General features: G+C 38.4%; 1 protein-coding gene across 1 annotated transcript in view; it reads left to right on the top strand.

Moving 5' to 3' along the window:
* The window catches only part of SYNE1 (spectrin repeat containing, nuclear envelope 1), a 250326-nt gene extending 229221 nt beyond the window's left edge, over positions 1-21105 (top strand). The window contains 5 exon segments of the mRNA XM_040697338.2: positions 234-362; positions 867-1079; positions 2059-2151; positions 3975-4033; positions 10450-21105. Of these exon segments, the coding sequence (XP_040553272.1) occupies positions 234-362; positions 867-1079; positions 2059-2151; positions 3975-4033; positions 10450-10690 (735 nt within the window). The 3' untranslated portion in view covers positions 10691-21105.
* The last annotated feature ends 617 nt before the right edge of the window (positions 21106-21722 follow it).

Raw genomic sequence — 21722 nt, 5'->3', positions numbered from 1 at the left:
GGAATTTGCCCGTGCAAGACAAAATATGACTTCAGCAAAGAGATTTCTGGAAGACACATGTGCACTACCTTGAAGCATATGTTTCCAGACCAGACTTCATCGCTTGAGTATTATTCTTATATACTTATTCTACACTTTCTTGTAAGTTATAGAATTTTACCAGCAGGACCTATTATGGGATAAACTGAAAACATAAATTTGACTGCTGTATTATCAAAACCCATCATTTGCAGGATTTCCATGAAATGAGCCATGGTTTGCTGCTCTGGTTAGAGAATATTGACAGAAGAAAAAATGAGATTGTGCCCATCAATCCAAATCTGGATTCAGAAATCCTACAGGATCATCACAGACTTTTAATGGTATGGCTATAATTATGCCTTTCTCTTACAAAGCACATCATCAGAAAAAAGCAGCTAATCAGATTTGTCTTTCTTTTTAGAGTTAGCATTTTATGTTGTGTGCAGACATATGACTGTGGGACTGAGGTCAGCAACTAGCTTTACTTTGGTGGAGAATACCACTCATTTCCCCCAATAGCAGAACTAGAGATTTAAAAACTTGGGCAGCTGTTTTGCTGTCAGTGTTGTTGTCATTTTGCTTTTAGTGTTTTGTTTCCCTCAGTGAGAATTTGCTGCAAACATCAGAAGTGTTAAGCAGTCAGAGGATGAACTACAAGCTATTCAAATTTTAAGTGAACAATTACCTGTCTTATTTAGAGCTTCTCAGGCCTGGAAATGTTTATTCCTTCTCTTTTCTTTCCATTTCTTTACTTTCAAGTGACTAGTTTTATGAATTCTTTGCTCTTTTTTTTTTCTTTCAAAAATAACTTCAATTAAAAAATCTGGTGCTTGCTCTCACAATAGCAAATCAGACGTGAACTGCTGGAATCTCAGTTGAAAGTGGCGTCACTGCAAGATATGTCCTGCCAATTGTTAGTCAATGCTGAAGGCAAGGACTGCCTTGAAGCCAAAGAAAAGGTGCATGTCATTGGAAACAGACTTAAGCTCCTCTTGAAAGAAGTCATACGTCACATAAAAGACCTAGAGAAAGCTCTAGACATTTCAAGTAGTCAGTTGGTGAGTGTCTTTTTATTCCTTGCTGCTTCTTGGGCACATTTCTTGCTGCTTAAACAGTATTTCTCTGATCAATGCTGTTGGCTGTTTTTTCTGTTGTTTGCATTACTTATCAAGATGGTACACATTTAATCGTGAACATCACAAAGAAATCATCATAATGTGAACATTTCTGTAATTTTTTTAATCCAATAATCTTTTGCTATTTCATATAGCAAGTTATCAGTTAGCTTGGTTTTCTCATTCTGCCATTACTGATTCAGGTGAATTGGCAAAATATATTAAATAATTATTCTAGCTGCAGTATTGAAAATTATAATATGTCAGTTTTTACCAGAAATGAAAATATATTTCAATCTGAAGGAAAAAAAAAAAAAAAGACATAAATCCTGTAATTGGCTAACTAATCTCCCTGAGCATTGAGCTGTACTGCAAATCTTCTCAAGTTATCTTGTACTTCAAGGTATTTGAGAAGGAGTTATGTATGCAAGCTCACTAACAGTGACAGGTGGCACAAAGTAACGATTTCAAGGTTCTCTGATAATTTCAAACACTACATTTTATTTAAAGTCTTGGATTAGAAGAGTTCATAAGGTGTGAGAACTTGGCTGTTTTCACTCGTAGTGAGTTTTGGTCTATTGGAGTAAAATCATGATGGTTCCCACCTCTTCCAGCGATTAAAAGACAATTAAAAAAAAAAAAAAAACCACTACTTTTTTCCTGTATTGCCCTTAGCAGAAAATGCTTCACCTGATACAATTAACTTTTAGCTACATGTTGTCTCTGTATGTCCTGAAGAGAAACAAACATGTAATTCCTGAATCTTGTAAAAATTACTAACAAATATTAACTGATTGGGTTTGTTGTTGTTGTTGTTTTCCTTTGAAAAGAATGCAGTAGAGATTTTACACTGGGGCTATTGGGTTTTTTTGAGTTTGCTTACCTGAACAGATGGTCTGATCTCCATTCCTTCTGAATTTAGGATTTGTCCTCATGGTCCTCTGCTGATGAACTAGACACATCAGGCTCAGTGAGTCCTGTATCTGGACAAAGCACACCAAGCAGACAGAGAACGGTAATTTTAAGTCATCAACTTTCTACCATCTGCTGGGTGGGAGCTCTAGATGTCTGCAGTAGTTCTAGCCAGCTGAAAGGCCCCCCGTCTCACTTGATAGGAAAGGAAATGACATAAATTGAGAAAAAACACAGCTGCTTTCCCTGACCCTGCTGCATATCCCATCCTGCATGAAATCAGAATTGGTAAATACTATCTAAAACCAGGGCTGTCAGTGTGGTTGGTTTACCATGGTATGGCATGTCATGTCTCTTGTATTTTGCTCTAGTGATGGCAGCATCCCAAAGTCCAGTCTTGTCTGGTATAATCAGTCCTCCATTTCTGTTTGGCCTTCTCTTCAGAGAGCTGCTTCATCGAGATCCTCAATAAGAATTTCTTATTGAGGCTTTTGATGAATGGTTAAATAGAGCTGAAGGGCATACAACATTGTTCAAAACAGCTAGCTGAACAGGACCTAATCAATGGCTTCGATGGCAGCTATGGAGTTGCCCGTTTACATCGCTGGCACAAAATTCAAGAAATGTAGCAAATACATGCCTAGTACTTAACACTTCCATACTCTAAGCCCGAAATGGAACTGCAATTATTTTGTCTTTTTTCTGCAATTCTATTGGTTGATTGCTTCACTTTTTTTCTTTAGTTCATTAAAAAAAAAAAAAACCATAAGGTTTTGTTTATTTTTTTTTCCATTTGCACTTTTTGTAAAGCCTCTGAGTTCTGTCTTGATAAACTGTATGGCTCTTGAATTACTATTTATTTTTTTACATTCACTAGTTTCCTTTAGGTTCTAGTATGAGAATGTAAAGGAATACTGGCTTTTCAAACATAAGTAAAGAACATAAATCTTTACACTTTATTACAGAGGTAAATTTTTTCGACTTTTAAATTTGAAGTTAAATAATTTAATAAAAACTCTGATATCACAGATGTAACTAGAGAATCACTGATCGTAACAGGAAATAGAGAAGTATATTACTATTACTATAAAATCTTTTATGTAGAATTATAATAGACTTTGTCTTAACATTTTAATAAGCATTTGTCTATCTAATTTGTTAGTGTTCATGTACATGACTACATTTTTTCATTTTTCTTCATAATGTGTAGCTAAATTTTATTACTCCCTGGGTCATACAACTAACCCACAGTTGGGTCTGTTTTTCTGACTTCTGGGTTTTTTTCAAGTACAATTTTGGAGACTGCCTTGATGTTGTTTAGAATTTCAGTTCCAAATATGCAGATGCTAAATAAATAACTACTAATGCCAAATTTCCATCAGATTGATAGTCATCTAAATGCATTAAATATTCCAGCAATTCCAGGCGCAGGAATGCACCTACAGTTATTTGGCCTTATGGGGAAGGTGATGGAAAAGAGGCCAAACACTAGAGGGAGGCCTTTTGACCTTATTTTTATCCCTGAGAATTAGTAATTTCAATTTTTGTACAAATGCATTTTTGAGATATCTATATTTCCCCATATTCCACTCAATTTCAATTTCATATTCCAAATTATTTCAGCTGAATTGCTAGTGTTTTTTTATTATTATTTTCATTATTTTATTTTATTTTTAATTCAGAATTCCTTCCTATAAATGGAATGGCTAAATTCTTATTTGTTTCACTGTGTATGTTCCAATCATTTTCATAGTCAGATAGGAACAAAGAAAAGCCAGTTTCCTTGGTTCATGGGTATCAATCACTTCATTTGATTTATTTTTATGTTTCCTTTGCTGCACTTTTAATTTAGTTTCATCAGTAGCTTGTCTTTATTTGCCTGGACTGAACATTCTTCTTTCTTTACCCCCTGTTCATTGCAAACAGCCACGGGGCAAATGTAGTCTCTCACAGCCTGGACCCTCTGTCAGCAGTCCACATAGCAGGTACCTTGTTCTCCTGGTTTCCGCACTCTGTTCTAGAACCCTAAGAGGATGATGGAAATTGACCATGATTCTTATCTGTCCACACTAAGTCTGTCAGGTGGACAAGACTTAAAAAACTGAAAACTTCCCTTTTGTTACTAGTTTGGCAAAAAAGCGCTCTCAATTACCCCACATTCTTTGATAATAGAAATACTGGCTAATTCTTGAAAATCTACAGCTTTTGCTTCCTGGGAATGACAGGTAATAGACTTTTATTTTTCATATGGTGAGTCTGTGTTCACACTCACAGAATTCAATAATGATTTTGGCATAATTTAGCAGAAGTGCCAGTGGGTTCATGGCAAACACTTTTCATCATCCTCTTTACCTCTAGATATTAAACTAAGGCAGGTAATAGGCCAGTATTCTAAAAATCACAAAACCCACAGATCTGGATGAGACATACTAACATCCTTTTTTTCTTTCTTTCTTTCTTTTTCCTCTCCTTGAATGTTTTTTTCCGGTTTGTGGGTTTTCAGTACATAACATTCAAAATTAAAGTAATGATTTGAGGGGTTTTAAACTCGGGGTCACTTCCTCTCCCCATCAGAAGACTGCAAGATAATGTTCTAATACTGCCATGACTCTTGCCTAGTGTTTGCATCCGTGTATTGCTCTGGGAGCAGCCCTGCCCTATCTCTCTCTGACCAGTAGAGAGCAGACATGCAGCTACAGCTTCTTGCTTTCCACCTTGTTTCCAGCAACTTGTCATCTCTGCAGCTAACGGTGCTTCTGCATTCTTTGTTGTTGTCAGTGTGATATGTGTACCTTCACTCTTTCACTGATCAAATCACTAGCCTGTAGAGCTACAAAATTAAAAAAAAAAATAATTGTAGTAAATAAACAGGCATACATATGCAGTGTATATAAAGAGGAACTCAACTGCTATTCCAGCATCTTAGGTTTTGAAAAGGAAACCTAAATAATCAGAAAGTATGAACAAGATATATTTGTTTTTATAGTTAAGTCCTAAAGCTCATTTATTCTCCATATAAAAAACATGCACTACATTTTAAATGTAACTCCCATTTAAGAGAAAGATTTGAGGTTGGAATGAAAGCAACATGACATTTAATATAGAGGTTGAACAATAACCAGGTTGCAAAAAATACCTTGAGATTATTATTTTTTTCTGTAAGCAAAGTAAATGTTTTATTCATCAAAATATAAATGAAATAATGAGTAAAACTACTTACATTTAGATGTTCTCATAAACACTTATTTTTAAAAAATTGTTTGCTCTATAAGTATGGCTAGCTACTGTGAGTGGTGTTGTAGTTGTAAAACTTACAGCACATAACAGCAGATAGAACAGGTAAAGCATCTTTGACTGCTTCCACTGACATAAAGATTCTGTCTTGCTTTCAGGGATTTTTTTTTTTATTTTTATTTTTTTATTATTTTTATTTTGCCTTTGAAGCATAATGAAAGCACATAGAGAATAGGTGACATACATACATACCATCTTTCTGTCTGAAGGAGAAAGAGAATTTTTCCAGCTCCAGTCTGCTATCAAGCTTGGCATTCTGTTTCTTACAGGGAATGGGAAAAGGGAAGAGTGGGGCTTTACTCTGCAGCCATTAACAGCTAGGAGGAATGGAGAGTGTCTGTGGCAGATAAGCATGCTTGCGCTAGCAGCATTGTACTCAAGAAACATACTGTGTGCACTCTTCTGCTCCCCTGTATGGTCCAACAGCCTATGCCAACCTGTTGAGAAGATTTCTGGCTGTAGGTGTGAGCAGCTGGCTCAGAGCACAGCTAGCAGTGCTTTGCTGCTTTGAGATCAGCCTCTATTCTAGCAGTGGCATTGGTGCGGCACCTTTCAGATCAAGTCTCTCCAGCACTGTTTATTAACACATCTTGTAGCAATACAAAACAATGTTCAATTTGTCATTCAGACAAGCATGGAATACGAATGAGTCACTGCTGAATAGGAAATTTAATCAAATGCGCAAGCCAGACAGGTTGTGGTTGATGTATAATGTGGTTTTAACTGATAAAGCAGTACAAGCTGTCACTGTGTTCTTTAATATTTTGACATGCCTCTGATCAGAGTACTCTGTGTTTGATCTTGCACTGGATCAGCAAACCCTGTTAGAGTTTAGTATACAGAAGAACTCAGTTTTAAAAAGTGTATCACACAGGTGGTTGTGAAGGGAAGTTCATTTAAAAATTAGAGGGGTCATGTTTTGTGTATACCAAATGTGCTATCACTTTGCCTTTCCATTATGACAGCAGAAGAAAAAAAAAAAAAGCCTACGTAGTGTGATGCTAAGCAAGGTATAGGTTACACTATGAATTTAATTAAACTCTCATTCAAGAGGTATTAGTGTTGCTCCGCTAAGTGGGAAAAGCAAATCCAAGAAGCAACTCCTCTTCCTTCATCAGCTTAATAGAGCTGTCGTAAATGCATACCTGGATCTGTGCCTGTGGATTTTTTGAGGTAATTAAAATGTTAAAAAGATTAAAATAATTGTTCAATTTGCTCAGGACTGTTTACATTGTCTCTCTTGAGCAGCTCTATTCATGTCTTGGCGCCACGGTGCCAACCTCCATTTCCTGCTCTGCCCAAGCCTTCCCAAATGACTAGTGGATGTTTAAAGGTCACTTGCTGTTCTCGGAGCAGACCAGGCCACAGAACTTGTCATGGCTTTGGCCACAAAATGGCAGTCATTGCCATGCAGTAGTTCAGACAGAGGGTTTTCACTTGGATTGTCATTGTTATTCTCCCTGCTCTCTCCTTTATTCTCAGTTAGTGTTTGCTAAAATTCTTGTTTAACTACCTATAATATGAACACTTGTCTTTTCTATAGAGTAAGCCAGGGTGAGATTGGAGTGATGTTATGGTGAGAGGTAGGCAGAAAAGTGAAGTCATAACTCAGCCAACCACAGTCACTTTTAGAGAGTCTCAGGCAAAGAAGAGGAACCATTGCATGCTCTCAAGGGCAGAACATCATACAACCTCATAACTCCATCCTACCACCTCCAGCTCCATCTTAATAAAATCATCATCAGTGGGGTTCATTTCTTTTTGCAACTATTTTACATCATTGTCTTTTAGCTATTTGTCAAACAACAGCTCTAAATTTCTTTCTTCACTACCATCGGTGTGAACTTCCAAATGTGTAGCAGAAGGTTTTATTGCTACCTTGCATACTGTAATCTTAAATTCTTTGATCTACTTCTTAAGCCTATATCTGACCACTGAAGTCATCACCCACATTTCTTTGTGTAATAAGCCAATCCTATTTTGTATTTACAAAGACTTTCGTCTTCTGTCATCCTAGAAATTAATTTTGCTGTTCTTACATCCTGTGCAGCATTCTTTTCATAAATGTATTAAATTCAAACTCATCTTTGATTAACTCTAGTAATAACACTCTACTATCCCAGTAGTGCTTCTCAATATAACACTGTTGTCTGCTTACCACTAGTCACTTCCCCATTAAACTCCATTTATTCCTATTGTTTGCTTGAATGATAAATTCTTCAGTTACAATCTTTCAGATGTTTTCTGCAGTCCATATGGATTAGTTCAACCATATTTTCCTTCTCAGAATAAATAAATTAAAATAAAAAATCAGTCATCTTTAAGTGCAGGTACTCATCTGAGATGAAATTAAAGTTCAGTTTGCTCATCTGATCTATAGCTTGGTAAATTAGGTTCTCCTCTCTTGAAATGCTTCAGAAAGAGCTTCAATTTCTCTGTCATTGAAAAAACTCCCACAGTGAGAGTAACTATTGGTTGCACTTCTGAGGTTAGTTAATGAGATTTCTTGGCATGAAGAAGCTTACAGTTGACCAGATCTGCAGCTGTGCCTCCAACTTTGTTTAGTTAACAGGAATTGTGTTTGGAGCAAGTAGCAGGTGGTCTTACTTCCTTCCCTTGAGAAGCAGCAGCCAGTGTGATAAATGGTGGAGCAGTCGGAAGAGAGACAGCAAAAGATAGTTGCAAGCTTAAGAGAAAGAAATTACATTTTTCTCAAAAATAGTATAGAGTACTTCAGCTTTCCCTTCTCCTACTGGAGTAAATAGGAGATTGGCCTCTTCTCTGTAGTGATCATTTTTTGTTAATAGTGTATGTATATTTTTAATCCTCTTTCCTTACCAAATCCATTAAACACTCTAAGCTGAGCATTCAATTTTTCAGCTAATTATGTCCATTACAGACGAGTACCTGCAATAAACTGTGACAGTACAGCACTTGAACTTTTTAGGGCTCACCTTCTGAAGATGTTTTCATAATGTTTCATTATTTGTTTGTTGAATTTTTTCCATCCAGTATTAGAAACTGTTGTTCAGCACCCTACTTCACTGGAGAAAAAGTGTTTTGAGATACTTTGGCATAAACTGTTAATTTTTCAAAGAAAATCTATAACCAGTTATGCAGTTCACACAATTCCACTCTTTCTTCCTGTTTGTAGTGGTGGTTTGGGTTGGTTGGTTGGTTTTGGTTTAAGTAAATCATAAAACAAACTGTGCTACTGCACCAATAGGAAAAGCCTAAAAAACCAAAAAGATAGATGATTTTGATACTGCTTTTATAGAAATGCCCCCTGCTGCCCCAGAATAACTCTAGGATCTATGAAGAAAATTCAGACTCTACTCATTATGAAACAGCTGTTACCAACTACAGAAATATAGCCTTTTTTATGCTTGGAAAGTAATTAAGCTCTCCTTGTTCCCTTTGTTCCTCCCCTCAGCCCATTGACTCTTTGTCTTGGCATTCTTGGACAGTAGAAGTGCTGATCTAATTGAACTTTAATATGGAATGCTCTGATGCTGTTAAATGTGCCATATCCTTTCAGTGTGTTCTTTTTAATACGTGATCTTGCATAATTCAATAAGCAGCTTTCCATCCAGGCAACAATAACGTGGATCCTAACCATATGCGATCTTCTGTTTTGATCATCGCTCCTTCCTGAGATATTTAAGTCAAGTTAATCATCTAACTTACTCAAGTTTTCTTTGTATCTGTTGATCATAACAAACTCAATGAAATCTGTCTGGCTTTCTTGGAGTCAACATAGTAGGATGATACACATGTATGAACAAGACATAAAAATAATCTTAAGCACAGAAAGAATTATTTCCTGATCATGTGTGAAGGGGGCCTGATGTAGTTTTGAAGTTGATATTTTGGTCTTTGCATGCTTTTTCACATAGATTCATATTTGATCGAAAGGGAAGGGGGGAGGCAAGGAGATACCATGAAGACCTATTTGTATGACTGAGGAGAATTTAACCTTGGCCAGCAGGCCTGTTCTCCTATACCTTTAAGTTGAAACTAAGCGCATCCTCATGAATATCTTTATCTCTTGTACTCTAGTGAACTATAGGCTTTCTAAGGCTTCATAACTACAACAGCCATATAACTTTCATAGCAACATATCTATTGCAAAATTTGCAACAACGTCTGCATGGAAGAATTCTTGAAACTAATGATGTGAAGGCTCTAAGTTCTTCCATTTTTATCTAGTGCTAAGATACAATATTTTTCCATTCATTCTAATATTAACTTGCAGAAATTCTCTTTTCAGTACTTCACTTCTCAAAACCTGTTATCCATATATTAGAGCTCTGGTGGTTTCAGCCAAAAGGAAATGCAAGAAATTTGTGTCTTTGTCTTTTATTAAAAATATGGAATCATATCTTGGATTTTTGTGCTTAAATTTAAGTGTCCCTTTGGAAATGTTTGGAAATATCTCCTATTGACATATGATAGATTTGTATGCCATTTCAACACATGGCCATAGACAGAAGGGAGAAAATCACTCAGATGGTGAGGGTATCCAGCCAGTTAAGCAAATACACTTTAACAGCTGATTCAGTGCAAGATTCAAAATACAACGTACTTCATACAAAATGAATCTCTACTGCCTGGAGAATGGTGTATTAATTAACTGAATCTTAACATAATTGGATCTTATTTCACAGTGTACTGAGGAATATAAGGAAATGAATTTAGAAACTTCTGAAAACCAAATGCAGTTACCATTTTAAAAGAAGAGGATTGTTTTTTAGGCACTATGTAGTGAATATATGTGACAAGCATGTCCCACGTTTTATTTTCTATATTGCAGTGCTCTAAGTGGAGAGTCTTCCCTATAACAGATGAAGGGGCTGTAGTGTCACAATAGCATTGTGGCACCATGTTATTCACCATTCTATAGTGAATATTTGATGTTTTCTTATCCAGTCCAGAAATATGAGATCTCTTAAGACAGTTGGGGAAATAGAATGTTCAATGAAAAATACCTCTGCTATTTTCAGTCAGTGTGTACAAATCCCAAACCAGCCTTCAGGGACAGCTGAGTACCCAAGGACAACCTTTGCTGCAGCAATGTTTTACTCACCTGTCCATTTTCTTTTCTCAGGTCCATAAGAGGTGGCTCAGGTTCCTCCCCTTCTGAGGCTGGGCCAGCATGGCAGCACCCATCCTTCTTCCTCAGAGTCCTCAGAGCTGCTCTGCCACTTCAGCTCTTTTTGCTGCTCCTGATTGGGCTGGCTTGCCTGGTTCCAATGACCGAGGAGGACTACAGCTGTGCAATGGCCAACAACTTTGCCCGCTCTTTCCATCCCATGTTAAAATACATGAATGGTCCACCTCCGTTATGAAGTTGTGAGACAGCAGGTGATCTTGCTGGAGTAGTAGCCAGGAGACAGTGTGGTTTTAAAAAGTGACAGCATTCAGTGTGGCAACTTTACATATCTGCTGTAGCCACCACAGTGTCTCTATCATTCTCTACTGGCACCAAGTTAGTAACACATCAGTACATCAGTTCCAAACTGCAGAACATATTATCTGAGTAGCATTGTTTCAGTATTCACATCCTGGGCACCAAGGAGGATGTGATGTGTGTGAGGGAAATATCCTTCTGTCCATCATTCTGGATCTTTTAGCTACTTAATACCCAGGTCATTGCCCTGTACTATGCATAGCCAAGAACTGGATACTGTAGATCCTTTCCTCTGTGCTGCTCTATATGAGCCATTAGCCTGTCTTTGTTAATTGCCCTCTCAGTATCTACAGTATACAAAACAGCCAGTGCTAAAGAAATTTTAGAGCATTTGTAAACATACAATTTTAAAGGATCTTGTATCGCAGTGTGTTATCCCCTGTGATTTCTGTTTTGGGCATGGTGTTCTAACCTTTGCTTTGGATGTACAAGGTGTAAATCTGTTAAGCACTTTTTTAAGGTTTAAAATATGGATGTAATAAATGAGATCATAAAAGGTTTTATGAAGAAAAATGTTGAATGTCAAGTTGAAAAACAAAGAACATATTTATGTATGTACAGTTTGCTAAGCCAAGTTTTGTTTGTATTGATTTCTTTGCATTTATTATAGATACCATAAAATATTTTGTCTACGTGCTTTTTAAGGACAAGTATGAAGACCTCTAAGTTTAGAATGAGATATGTATAGTATAAAGAAAAATAGCTGCACTTCTAAAAATAATTAAAAAATGCTGTACCAAATTAGCAATATTGAGTATATGTTAAAATAAGATCATCTGGATAATATGTCAAATGGTGATATACAAGGCGAGGTGTTATATCTACTATAGAGTAACGCTAGCTGAACTTCAGCATTTAGAGGAGCCGAAATCTCCCTTTTCAGATAAGTGTAACATTTTCCTGGAAAGGATATTGTATGTCAACAAGGTGTTTTCAGTGTCTGAGACCTAGACTCGGATTGATACAAGTATATATTCTTCTCAAGTCTTAGTTTCTTTCATTGATATTCAGAAGTTATGCTGTCTATGATCACTGTTTGAGTAGACAAAGATAAATAATGCACTTTTATAATATAAAAATGAGCTGTTATTTGCAGAAGGCTTCATAAAATTTACCTTTCCTCTGTTTTCTGATATCATTCTCTATGGTAACACAACTTATGGGAATGGTAATCGATGCACATACATTAATAATTTAATAGCTCACTTTAGAACTGTTAGTCCAGATCTCTGTATTCTTTAGACATTCCTTCATCAGCCAGTCCCTGGTTTTGATGGCTGAGTTTTTGTTGGATGGTTGCTTTTTTTCTTTTTTTTTCTTTTTCTTTTTTTTTTTTTTTTAATGAAGGCATTATTGATACTGAAAAAGCTAATTTGCTGAGAAGGTTGCCTCCAGTTCGTTTTCCAGTCTATTGTTTGTGATCTCATGGAAGGAGATGTTATCTAAAAGGTAGTTGTGATTATCAAACTACGAAAGAAAGCTTTATCTGCTGAAGGAAGCAGGAAAAAAATCACAAGTGAGACCTATGTTTGTTTCTTATGATATTTAAAAACTGAAGGAGAGGCAGGGAGGTTTGAAGGCAGGTGCTTAGGAGGAAGAGGAGAGTACAAGGAAAAGAGTTTTGTTTCAGTGATTTTGGATGCAATTAATAGAGTACCTTATAACAGAAAATGGAAGGGGTAGCACCTGGTATGTTTGAATTGCAATCTGACATTTGATTTTTGCCAGCTGTTTTGCCATTCTGTAGTCCCTGCTTTTTGAAGTCTCTAATTATGTGCACATATGACCCATTCAGAACTGATTTTTTTTTTTTTTTTTTACCTTTTGACACAGCGTCTTCCTTCTCTACAGCTCTAATTCCAAGCAGCAAGATGATACTGGCAGTCTAGAAGTGCTGAGAAGCCCTACACTTTATGGAGCAGCAGTGTGAGCTGTTGCTTATTTTAGTTGGAGGTGTTGACATTTTTCCAGTGTGTACCTCCTTGACTCACCCTTTCCCTGCAGCTCATACCTGAACTATAGAATGGATGAAAAAGTGTGCCCTGCTTAGTGGAGGCTATAGGGGGAAGCAGAAGTGGGCTTTTTTAGTTGTTGATTGTTTACTTAATGTTCTCAGCTTCATCCTGATTGTTTTGGTTTCTTATTGTGTCTGTTGTCCTTGGAGAATATTCTTGCGCTAAAGAATTTAGTGTAAGAGAGAAAGGGTAATGTTGGTTCACATGAACATATTTATATAAAATTCTTTCCATGCTGACTGCTCAGGGAGAATTGAATCCCTTGGTCAGCTGTCACAGCTGTTTCTGCATTTTTTGCCATTATTAATTGCATTACTTTTCCATGTTTCCTCCTTCAGCCTATACTACTGTTTCATCTATTTACATTTTGCTTGTCATTCATTTCTCTGTAGACTCCATTTATCTCCCTGTACCCCATCACCTGAGTCCTACGTCATTCACCTTCTTGATTTCAGAAGAGAAAATCTCTGTCTGAGCACTTAAACTGGTTTGAGAAATAGACTCCTCAAAAAGGAATTTCCCAGCCCTGAGCTGATTCCATTATGACTTCAAATGGGTCTTTTTCAGAACTGATATTGATCCTCAAAACTGGCACGAAGCAGTCAAAACTGAAACAAATGCCCAGGCATTTCACAGGCTCCCATTAAAGCAAATTTCATCCAGTGAATACCAGTGACTTGAAGATCTATCTTGAGCTGCAAAGCCAGGCAGATGACATCAGCATATGCATTGATAACCACATCATGTACTAGGGGAAACGAGACAAGTATAAAGGAAAAAAGCACTTCCAGAAAATCTTCAAATATTACAGCCTGTGGCATTAGCCAACTTTGCAGCCTAGAAGTCTTCCTGCTAAGGTGAAGTTGCTCTTTCTGCCTATCTTTATTTCACTGGGAGGCTGTCATGGAGGAGTTAGATTTAAAAGATTTTAAGAAATGCACAGATTAGAATTTGAGATGCCCTGGCTTTAGTCTGCAGTCATTTACTCTCTTTCTAAAGCAGACAACCAATTTACGGATTGGAAACTGTAAATAGACAAGACTGAATTCTGGTAACATGCTTTGAGCCTTGGCTGCAAGACCCCGGGGAAAGTGATAAAGAAGTTGTCAAAATCTGGGACCATCCGTAGAATCATAAAATGGTTTGGTATGGAAAGGATATTTAAGATAATCTAGTTCCAATCCCCCTGCTATAGGCAGGGACACCTCCCTCTAGACCAGGCCTGGCCTTGAATGCTTCCAGGGAGGGGGCATTCACAGCCTCACTAGGCAACTTGTTCCAGTGTCTCATCTTCACAGTAAAGAATTTCTTTCTAATATCTAGTCTAAATCTACCCTCTTCCAATTTAAAACCATTTCTCTTTGTCTAGTTGCCACATGCCCTTATAAAAAGTCTCTCCTCATCGTTTGTAAACCCCTTCAGGTACTGGAAGGCTGCTATAACGTCCCTCTGGAGCTTTCTCTTCTCTAGACTCAAGAGTACCAGCTCTCAGCATGTCCTGGTATGGCAGGTGCTCTAGCCCTCTGATCATCTTCATGGCCCTCCTCTGGACCTGCTCCAACAGCTCAATGTCCTTGTGTTGGGGGCCACAGAACTGGATGCAGTATTCCAGGTGAGATCTCATGAGAGCAGAGTAGAGGGGCAGGATCACATCCCTCAACCTGCTGGTTATGATTCTCTTGATGCAACCCAGGATACAGTTGGTCTTCTGGGCTGCAAGCGCATATTGTCCACTCACGTTGAATCTTTCATCAACTGCCACTATGAAATTCTCCTCAGGGCTGCTCTCATGCCATTCTCCACCCAACCTGCATCTGTGGTTGGGATTGCCCCAACCCAGATTCAGGACCTTGCATTTGGCCTTGTTGAACTTCATGAGGTTGACATGAACCCACCCCTCAAGCCTGTCCACGTCCCTCTGGATAGCATCCCTTCCCTCTAGCATGTCAACTGCACCACTCAGTTTGGTGTTGTTGCAAACTTGCTGAGCATGCATTTGAGCTCACTGTTCACGTCACTTACAAAGATGTTAACACCATTCCCAGCACAAATTCCTGAGGAATTCCGTTTGTCACTGATCTTCACTTAGACATTGAGCCTTTGACTGCAACTCTCTGAGTGCAACCATCCAGCTAATTCCTTATCCAGCAAGTGGTTCATCCATCAAATCCATTTTTTCTCCAATTTAGCTACCAGGATGTCAGGCAGGACAGTGTCAAATGCTTTGCACAGGTCCAGGTAGATGACATCTGTTGCTCTTCCTTTATCCACTGACACTGTTACTCCATCATAAAAGGCCAACCACATCTGTCAAGCATGACTTGCCCTTGATGTAGCTTTGTTGTTTACCACCAATAACACTATCTTTATTTTACACATGCCTTCAGGAGGATCTGCTCCATGATCTTGCCAGGCATAGAGGAGAGACTGACTGGCCTGTAGTTCCCTGGATCTTTTTTTTTTTTTTTCCTTCTTGAAAATGGGGGTTATGTTTCCCTTTTTCCAATCAGTGGGAACTTCATGAGACTGCCATGACCTTTCAAATATGATATGGTATTATGACTTGGCAAATTCATCTGCCAGTTCCCTCAGAACCCATGGATAGATCTCATTGGGTGACATGGATTTGTGCACCTTCATGTTCTTTAGATGGCCTCGAGCCTGATCTTTACTTACAGCGGGCAAAGTGTTTAAGCCTGAAGAAAATGAAATTCATCTAAACTCTGCATCTTGGCAAACAGCCCTTATTACTAAATTATCTTTTATCCCATTTTCTATTCATAGAATTGTAGAATAGCTTAGGTTAGAGGGAACCTTGAAGATTCCAATTCCCTGCAATGGGGAGGGCTGGTACCCACCAGATCAGGCTGCCCAGGGCCCCATCCAACCTGACCCTGAACACATCTGAAGCTGGGGCATCCACAGATTCTTTGGGCAGCTTGTGCCAGTGTCTCACCAGTAAAGTAATTAAAGAATTTCTTATTGACATCTAAATGATTTTAAAAAATTCCCTCTTATTCAGTCACTGTGAGACCATTTAGAAAGTTGTTTTCCTGCCTATTTATAAGTACAGGAAGGCTGCAGTGAGGACTCCCTGGAGCCTTTGCTTCTTCAAGTGAAACAAGCCTGACTCCCTCAACTTTTTTTCATGAGATCAGAGCTCCAGCACTCTGATCATCTTCATGGCCCATCTCTGGACCCACTGCAGCAGCTCCATGTCTTTATTGGGTTGTGGGCCCAAGGCATGGACACGGGATATGGCCTTGTGGGCTGGCCACTCCTCTGTTGATGCAGCCCAGGATACAGTAGGCCTTCTGGGCTGCAAGAGCACGCTGCTGGTTCATGTACAGCTTTTTGTCCATCGTGTTCCCCATGTACTTCTCCATAGGGTTGCTGTCAGTGAGTTCTTCTCCCCATCTGTGTTCTTATCTAAGATTGTCCTGACTTAAATATAACACCTTGTATATGCCTTGCTGAATATCATTAGATTCTCATGTGCCCACTCTTTGAGCCCTTCTGCGTCCCCCTGGATATCATCCCTTACTTCTATGGTATCAACTGTACCACTCAGCACCACTCTACTATTGGATAAGCAGTGACTGCTTTTGAGGTGTAATCATCGTTGCAGCTTGATACATCTTGCAACTGTGAACCCTGCTTACTGACTTAAAGGCTTAAAGTTGCCTCATAATTAGTGGGTGTTTAAAGGCATAAACTCATAGCTTAGTAACTCCTTACTGTATGGTAATACCAAGACGTCATCTGCACAATGCCCGTGCCCTGTTCCGTCAGTGTTAGCAGCTTCATTCTGCAGCAGATCAATAGTCTGTCTCCACTGGTTTGCTACCCTTCCAGGTCCCCTGTAAACACCATCAGTACCTTCAGTATGGCCTCCTCCTTCCTTAGAGCTTACTTCTACAGCTGGCTATTAAACAAAGATAAACTAGCTGGGGTTGTCACATGAACAGTCAACCCCAGCCCTCAGAGTCTTGTGCTTTTTGTAGTTGAGAAATCTTTTTATAACTGATAGCATCTCTTGACATGATCATCATCATGAGTGAGTTTTCAAAGGCATTAAGAAACACATAGCTCGTGGTCTTCAAACCACAGATGCTATCAGGATTTAGTGAGTGTAGGAGGATTCTGGGAAATAAGAGCAGAGTTAAGAAGAAATATAAGTTTTAAGCAAGAAATTGAAAAAATTTGTAACAAAATACAGAAATGAAGGTAGAAAAGAATTAAAAGAGAGTGTCAACTTTCATGCTTACTTGTGATTCCCATGTTTAATATGATATTTAAAGCAATGGATTTTGGAAAGCAAAAGAGCGGGGAGTGCCACAGTGAAATAAGGCTTGTGTTTAAGTTGGGTAGCTTGACTATAAAATTGTACAACTCCTGCAGCAGTCAGTTGCAGAATACATCTGAAGTTGTTGCCTACACTGGGGAGTGGGAGACCTGGAAGAAAGGGAGTGTTTATGTTTTGGTTTGGGTAAAAGAGGTTTCCCTACACAAGACTTCTGTCCAATAACCTTTCTATCACCTCACTAGTCCAGGTACTGGCTAGCTGTTTCTAACCTTGGCAGCAATGTTGTGAAATGTACCACTACAAGCTGAACTGTTATCGTGCAATTTGGCCATAATTAGACTTAGAGCTGGGTCTTGTTACAAAGAGGAAATGGTCTCATACTAAAAGAGGGGAGATTTAGGCTGGATATAAGGAAGTGGGTTTTTTTGTGTTGTTGTTGGTTTTTTTAATTATTATTATTATTTTTTATTTTTTTATTTTTTATAAGGGTAGTGAAGGACTGGAACAGGTTGCCCAGAGAGGTGATGGATGCCTTGTCCCTAGAGACATTCTAGGTCACGATGGAGGGGCTCTGAGCAACCTGATAAAGCTGTAGGTGTCTCTGTGCATTGCAGGGGAGTTGGAATAAATGACCTTTAAATGGTACCTTCCAATTCAAGTGATTCTACAATTCTATGACACAAAAATGAAAAACCTAGATTTGGGAGAAGTTGTATTTGTTTTTATGATATTAAGAGTTTTTGAATATTCCAGTAATATTCCACAATAAAGCATTATATGGGAAAGATTTAGGGGATTAATTTCTCTTCCCAAAAAGGGATAGATAAAAATCTGTGAAACAAGATAAAAGGAAATGAGTAACTGTAAGCTTAAGCACTGAAGTCTTGTAATAGATCAAACCCTGGTTAAATGATAGGAATCTGAATTATATTAAGTGATTGCTCTGAAAGCAGACAGGAACTGACCAACTGTGACTTTTATTGTTTACTTAATATAGTGTTCAGAAATAGAAATGGTCAAAACTGCTTGGCTGAGTAAAATCCTATTTAAAGACCTGAGGTGTAACATAGATCTGATCTCAGTGAGATCTGAATTAAACAATGACATGTTTAGTTTTTGGAAAAACGAGGAGGCTTTAGGTAAGCGTTGTGCACTTCCTGTATCAGAAGTATCTTGGGAGAAGAGACATGAACCAATGAGCCCGTCTCCCTCTGGGATGGTGCAGATATAGATGAAGTGTGCACAGAGGCTGCTCAGATCTGGCTCAGTGTTTTCAGGCATGTAATTCCTGCAAGACTGATTATATTAATGTGTTCTTTTTTTCATTCCACTGTTTTTAGAAAGAGGAAAGTTACCAGCGTCCACCTTTTATGGGAGTGCTCACAAGCAAAAGGGAGATTTGTGTTTGTATTATTCTCATTATAAATATTTCAAGCCATTGTATCAGAGTCTCCTGACCATTGCACTGCAGGTTAAGCCACATGGCTGCAATTCAATTTGAAGTCCTTCTGTAAAACTCAAAGCATTGTGCAACCAAGTATGCAAACCATGGGGTAAGGCAGGGAGAAAAAAAAGCACTAGAAAAAACATGATGCTGTAGCACTGTGGTTGAGGTACAAAGAAGAAATTGCAAACCTGAAGATTCTTTTCTGATTTTTAGGCTTAATATAAGTGAAAAATAATCCTACAAAGGCAGACTGGAACTCAAACTTTTCTGCTTTCATGTGTATATCTAAAACTCTTAAGCATTTTTGGAGTCTTCAGGCTTTTATGTACCATACCATAAAATAGCTTGTTGGTACAATTTTTTGCTTACCTGTAGATATAATGCACTTGTTTCACCTTTCTGTGGACAAAAAATCTCAGGAGGTGAGTAGAAAACTAGAGACAGCTGACAAGGCACAAATCTATCTGCCTTAGAAAAGAGCATTCAGTCTTTGTGTGTACAAGAGCCTAAATATCTTACAAGCATTTACTGAAAGTCTGGCTGAAATGCACATTTTTCAGCAGTCTGCTACAGTAACATGCTGGAGTTGTGCACAAATGTGTAGGAATGGAAAATGGAAGGTAAATTTTATATCATCACCCACACGCAGCAGAAATGAAAGCATTGCAGATTGACACCTAAATACTGCAGCATTCCCTCTCACGGGGATATGAGAGCTGGTTAGGCTTGCATCTCCTGAGATGAGTGTCAAATATTATTTTGATGGTCAATTTTCCTGAAGATTTCGTGTACATTTTTACATTTGGTCTCCTGTATCTGCAGGATGTCATGGTGAATGACAATAATTGGAGCCTGGTTGGGCATAAAACAGACCATGCAGGCAGTGCCCTTCTGTCAGCATTCCTTCTCTGTGCACATGCTGATATGTCTTATTTTACATTTGGATATTTATTTCCTCTTTGTTGTTTGGCTAGTGGATATAAACATAATACAGAGCAGAGATGCAAGACTTAGCCAGCCTAAGAGCTTCTCCACGGGGTTTTTAATGCAGCAGTACCTGGATGAAAATAAAAGGAATTAATCATGTAATTTTGAAGAATAATCTTTGCAGTTGCAACGTGGTATAATTAAATCTATTTATTTTGTTTGTTTGTTCGTTTCATTTGCTTCATGCTCTGTACTGACTGGCTGTAGCGGAACAGCTATGCAGCATGGTCATGAGGTTTTTCTTACAGAAGGAAAGTGCCACTGACAGAGAGCACCATGTTGTAGCCTGTGAATAAGCTAATATTCACAGTTTATTTCAAATAAGGAGATTGCCTTAACTAACAGAAAAATAAAAGCTATCAGGTAAGTTCTTCAGTTATACATTAACTACTCCATACCTTTCTAATTACTTAAATAGAAGAAAACATGCCTGGACAAGACATGCATCAGTTGCATGTTTGAAAAGAAAGAAAGCAAGCATGTGGTAGGGAGCTCACTGCAAATGACTGTGTGCATGTTCATGGGCTTCACTGAGGGTACAGCATCTGGGGAAGGCAGCTGTTCTGCAAGGACTCGTGTATATATAGAGAGAAGAAAAGGGATGGGCCCAGTAACGATGAGCCATGAATTTCAGCTCCAAGAACTCTGCAGTGAAACAACCAAACTGAAAATTCTCATTGTGGCATAATTTCTCAAATGACATCACTGGCTCCTGGCTGGGGAAATGTGCCCAGCTCCTGAGAGCAGAGGCCCTTTTCCTGTTGAGTTCTTGCTTTGGTGGATCTGAGCATGTTGACATCTCAGTTGGTGAGCCAGCTCTGGGTCAGGAAGTGGACTAGACATTTCTGTGACTCTGTATGGTCACGCTGTTCTCTGGAATGAGAGGATTAGAGGACTGCCTAATCTCATTTGTTATGCACTACCTTGGTTCTTTAAACTGTTATCATTTTGGTAGCTGTAAGTGTGCTCAGACTGCAGCTGGTTAATTTTTATTTAGGAATAACAAGTCTTTGATTTTGTGTTCTTTTGTCCAGTTGCTTTTGTAGATTAGACCTGTGACTGCGTCACACATTCAGGTTTGCACAGTTTTCAAGGAATCTTCTCCAGCATGTAGGTAGCATCTATCATTAGACTTCTAAACTGTGCGTATCCTCAGATATGTACATGGCACTGTTATGGACATTATTGTGTATACTAACTAAAGACTTGGATCCTTGATGCAGAGCACAAACTCATCCTATGCCTCATTCTCTTCACAATTGCTTTGTAACTGGAACTCACTGAATTCACTGAGTGATAATCCTACTCAGAACCAGCACAGAACAGAAAACGGAAAAAAAAATCAATATAGAAGCTGTATACTCTATAGTACTGATAGGTATATATAAGTATTGATATGCCTCAATAAGTCTGTAAATGCTGTAAATTAGTGGCTTGGTTCTTTGCAAAGACCCAATATAATTCTGAGAATAAGTTACAGGATAAGGTTAATTTCAGAGAGTTTTTGTGTCATTAAAAATGTCTTTCATTTATATTCACTTCTGTTGCAGTTTAGTTGATTATATCACCAGCAGAAGGGCTTCCCCTCATCTACCTTTCCCTCTTCTGGGGGGTAGAGGGGAAAGAAGTATGAAGGATGCAATGATGATAAAGTGGTATAACTAATTTACTGCAAGTAATAAAAGGAGTTAAAGGTAATAAACCAAACAAATGTGAAAGAGAGGTTCCGACCGTGTTGCTCACTGCACTACTGGAAACAGAAGAGAGGTCTTCTCCTTTGTCACTATTGTATTCTACCTCTTTCACCTGGAATCAGAAATCACACAGGTAGTGCTAGAGTATTCTGGGGACTGTAATTTGTCTCTTCTCAATGTATCTTCTCAGAGAGCAGGAACACGTAGACTGACACTGCCAGGGGCTGACCAAGGAAATAAGGTTTCCTGGCACTGTGTTCCATCAATAAAACAGCTTGCTGCATGATGTCATGATATGGAATACTAATAAAATCAGGACAACTTCCTTTCTCACAGCTTAGACAAGACATCTATTATCCTGAGGAGTAGACTTCACTTGGGAAAGACATGCTATCTTACTTGACATTAGCTAACTGTTGGTAAGTGACAGGCGGCTACATTCACACAATTTGTCTACTGTG

The sequence above is a fragment of the Gallus gallus genome, chromosome 3 (genome assembly GCF_016699485.2).
Source record: "Gallus gallus isolate bGalGal1 chromosome 3, bGalGal1.mat.broiler.GRCg7b, whole genome shotgun sequence".
NCBI classification, from domain to species: Eukaryota; Metazoa; Chordata; class Aves; order Galliformes; family Phasianidae; genus Gallus; species Gallus gallus.
This window is presented reverse-complemented; position numbering and strand designations above follow the sequence as displayed.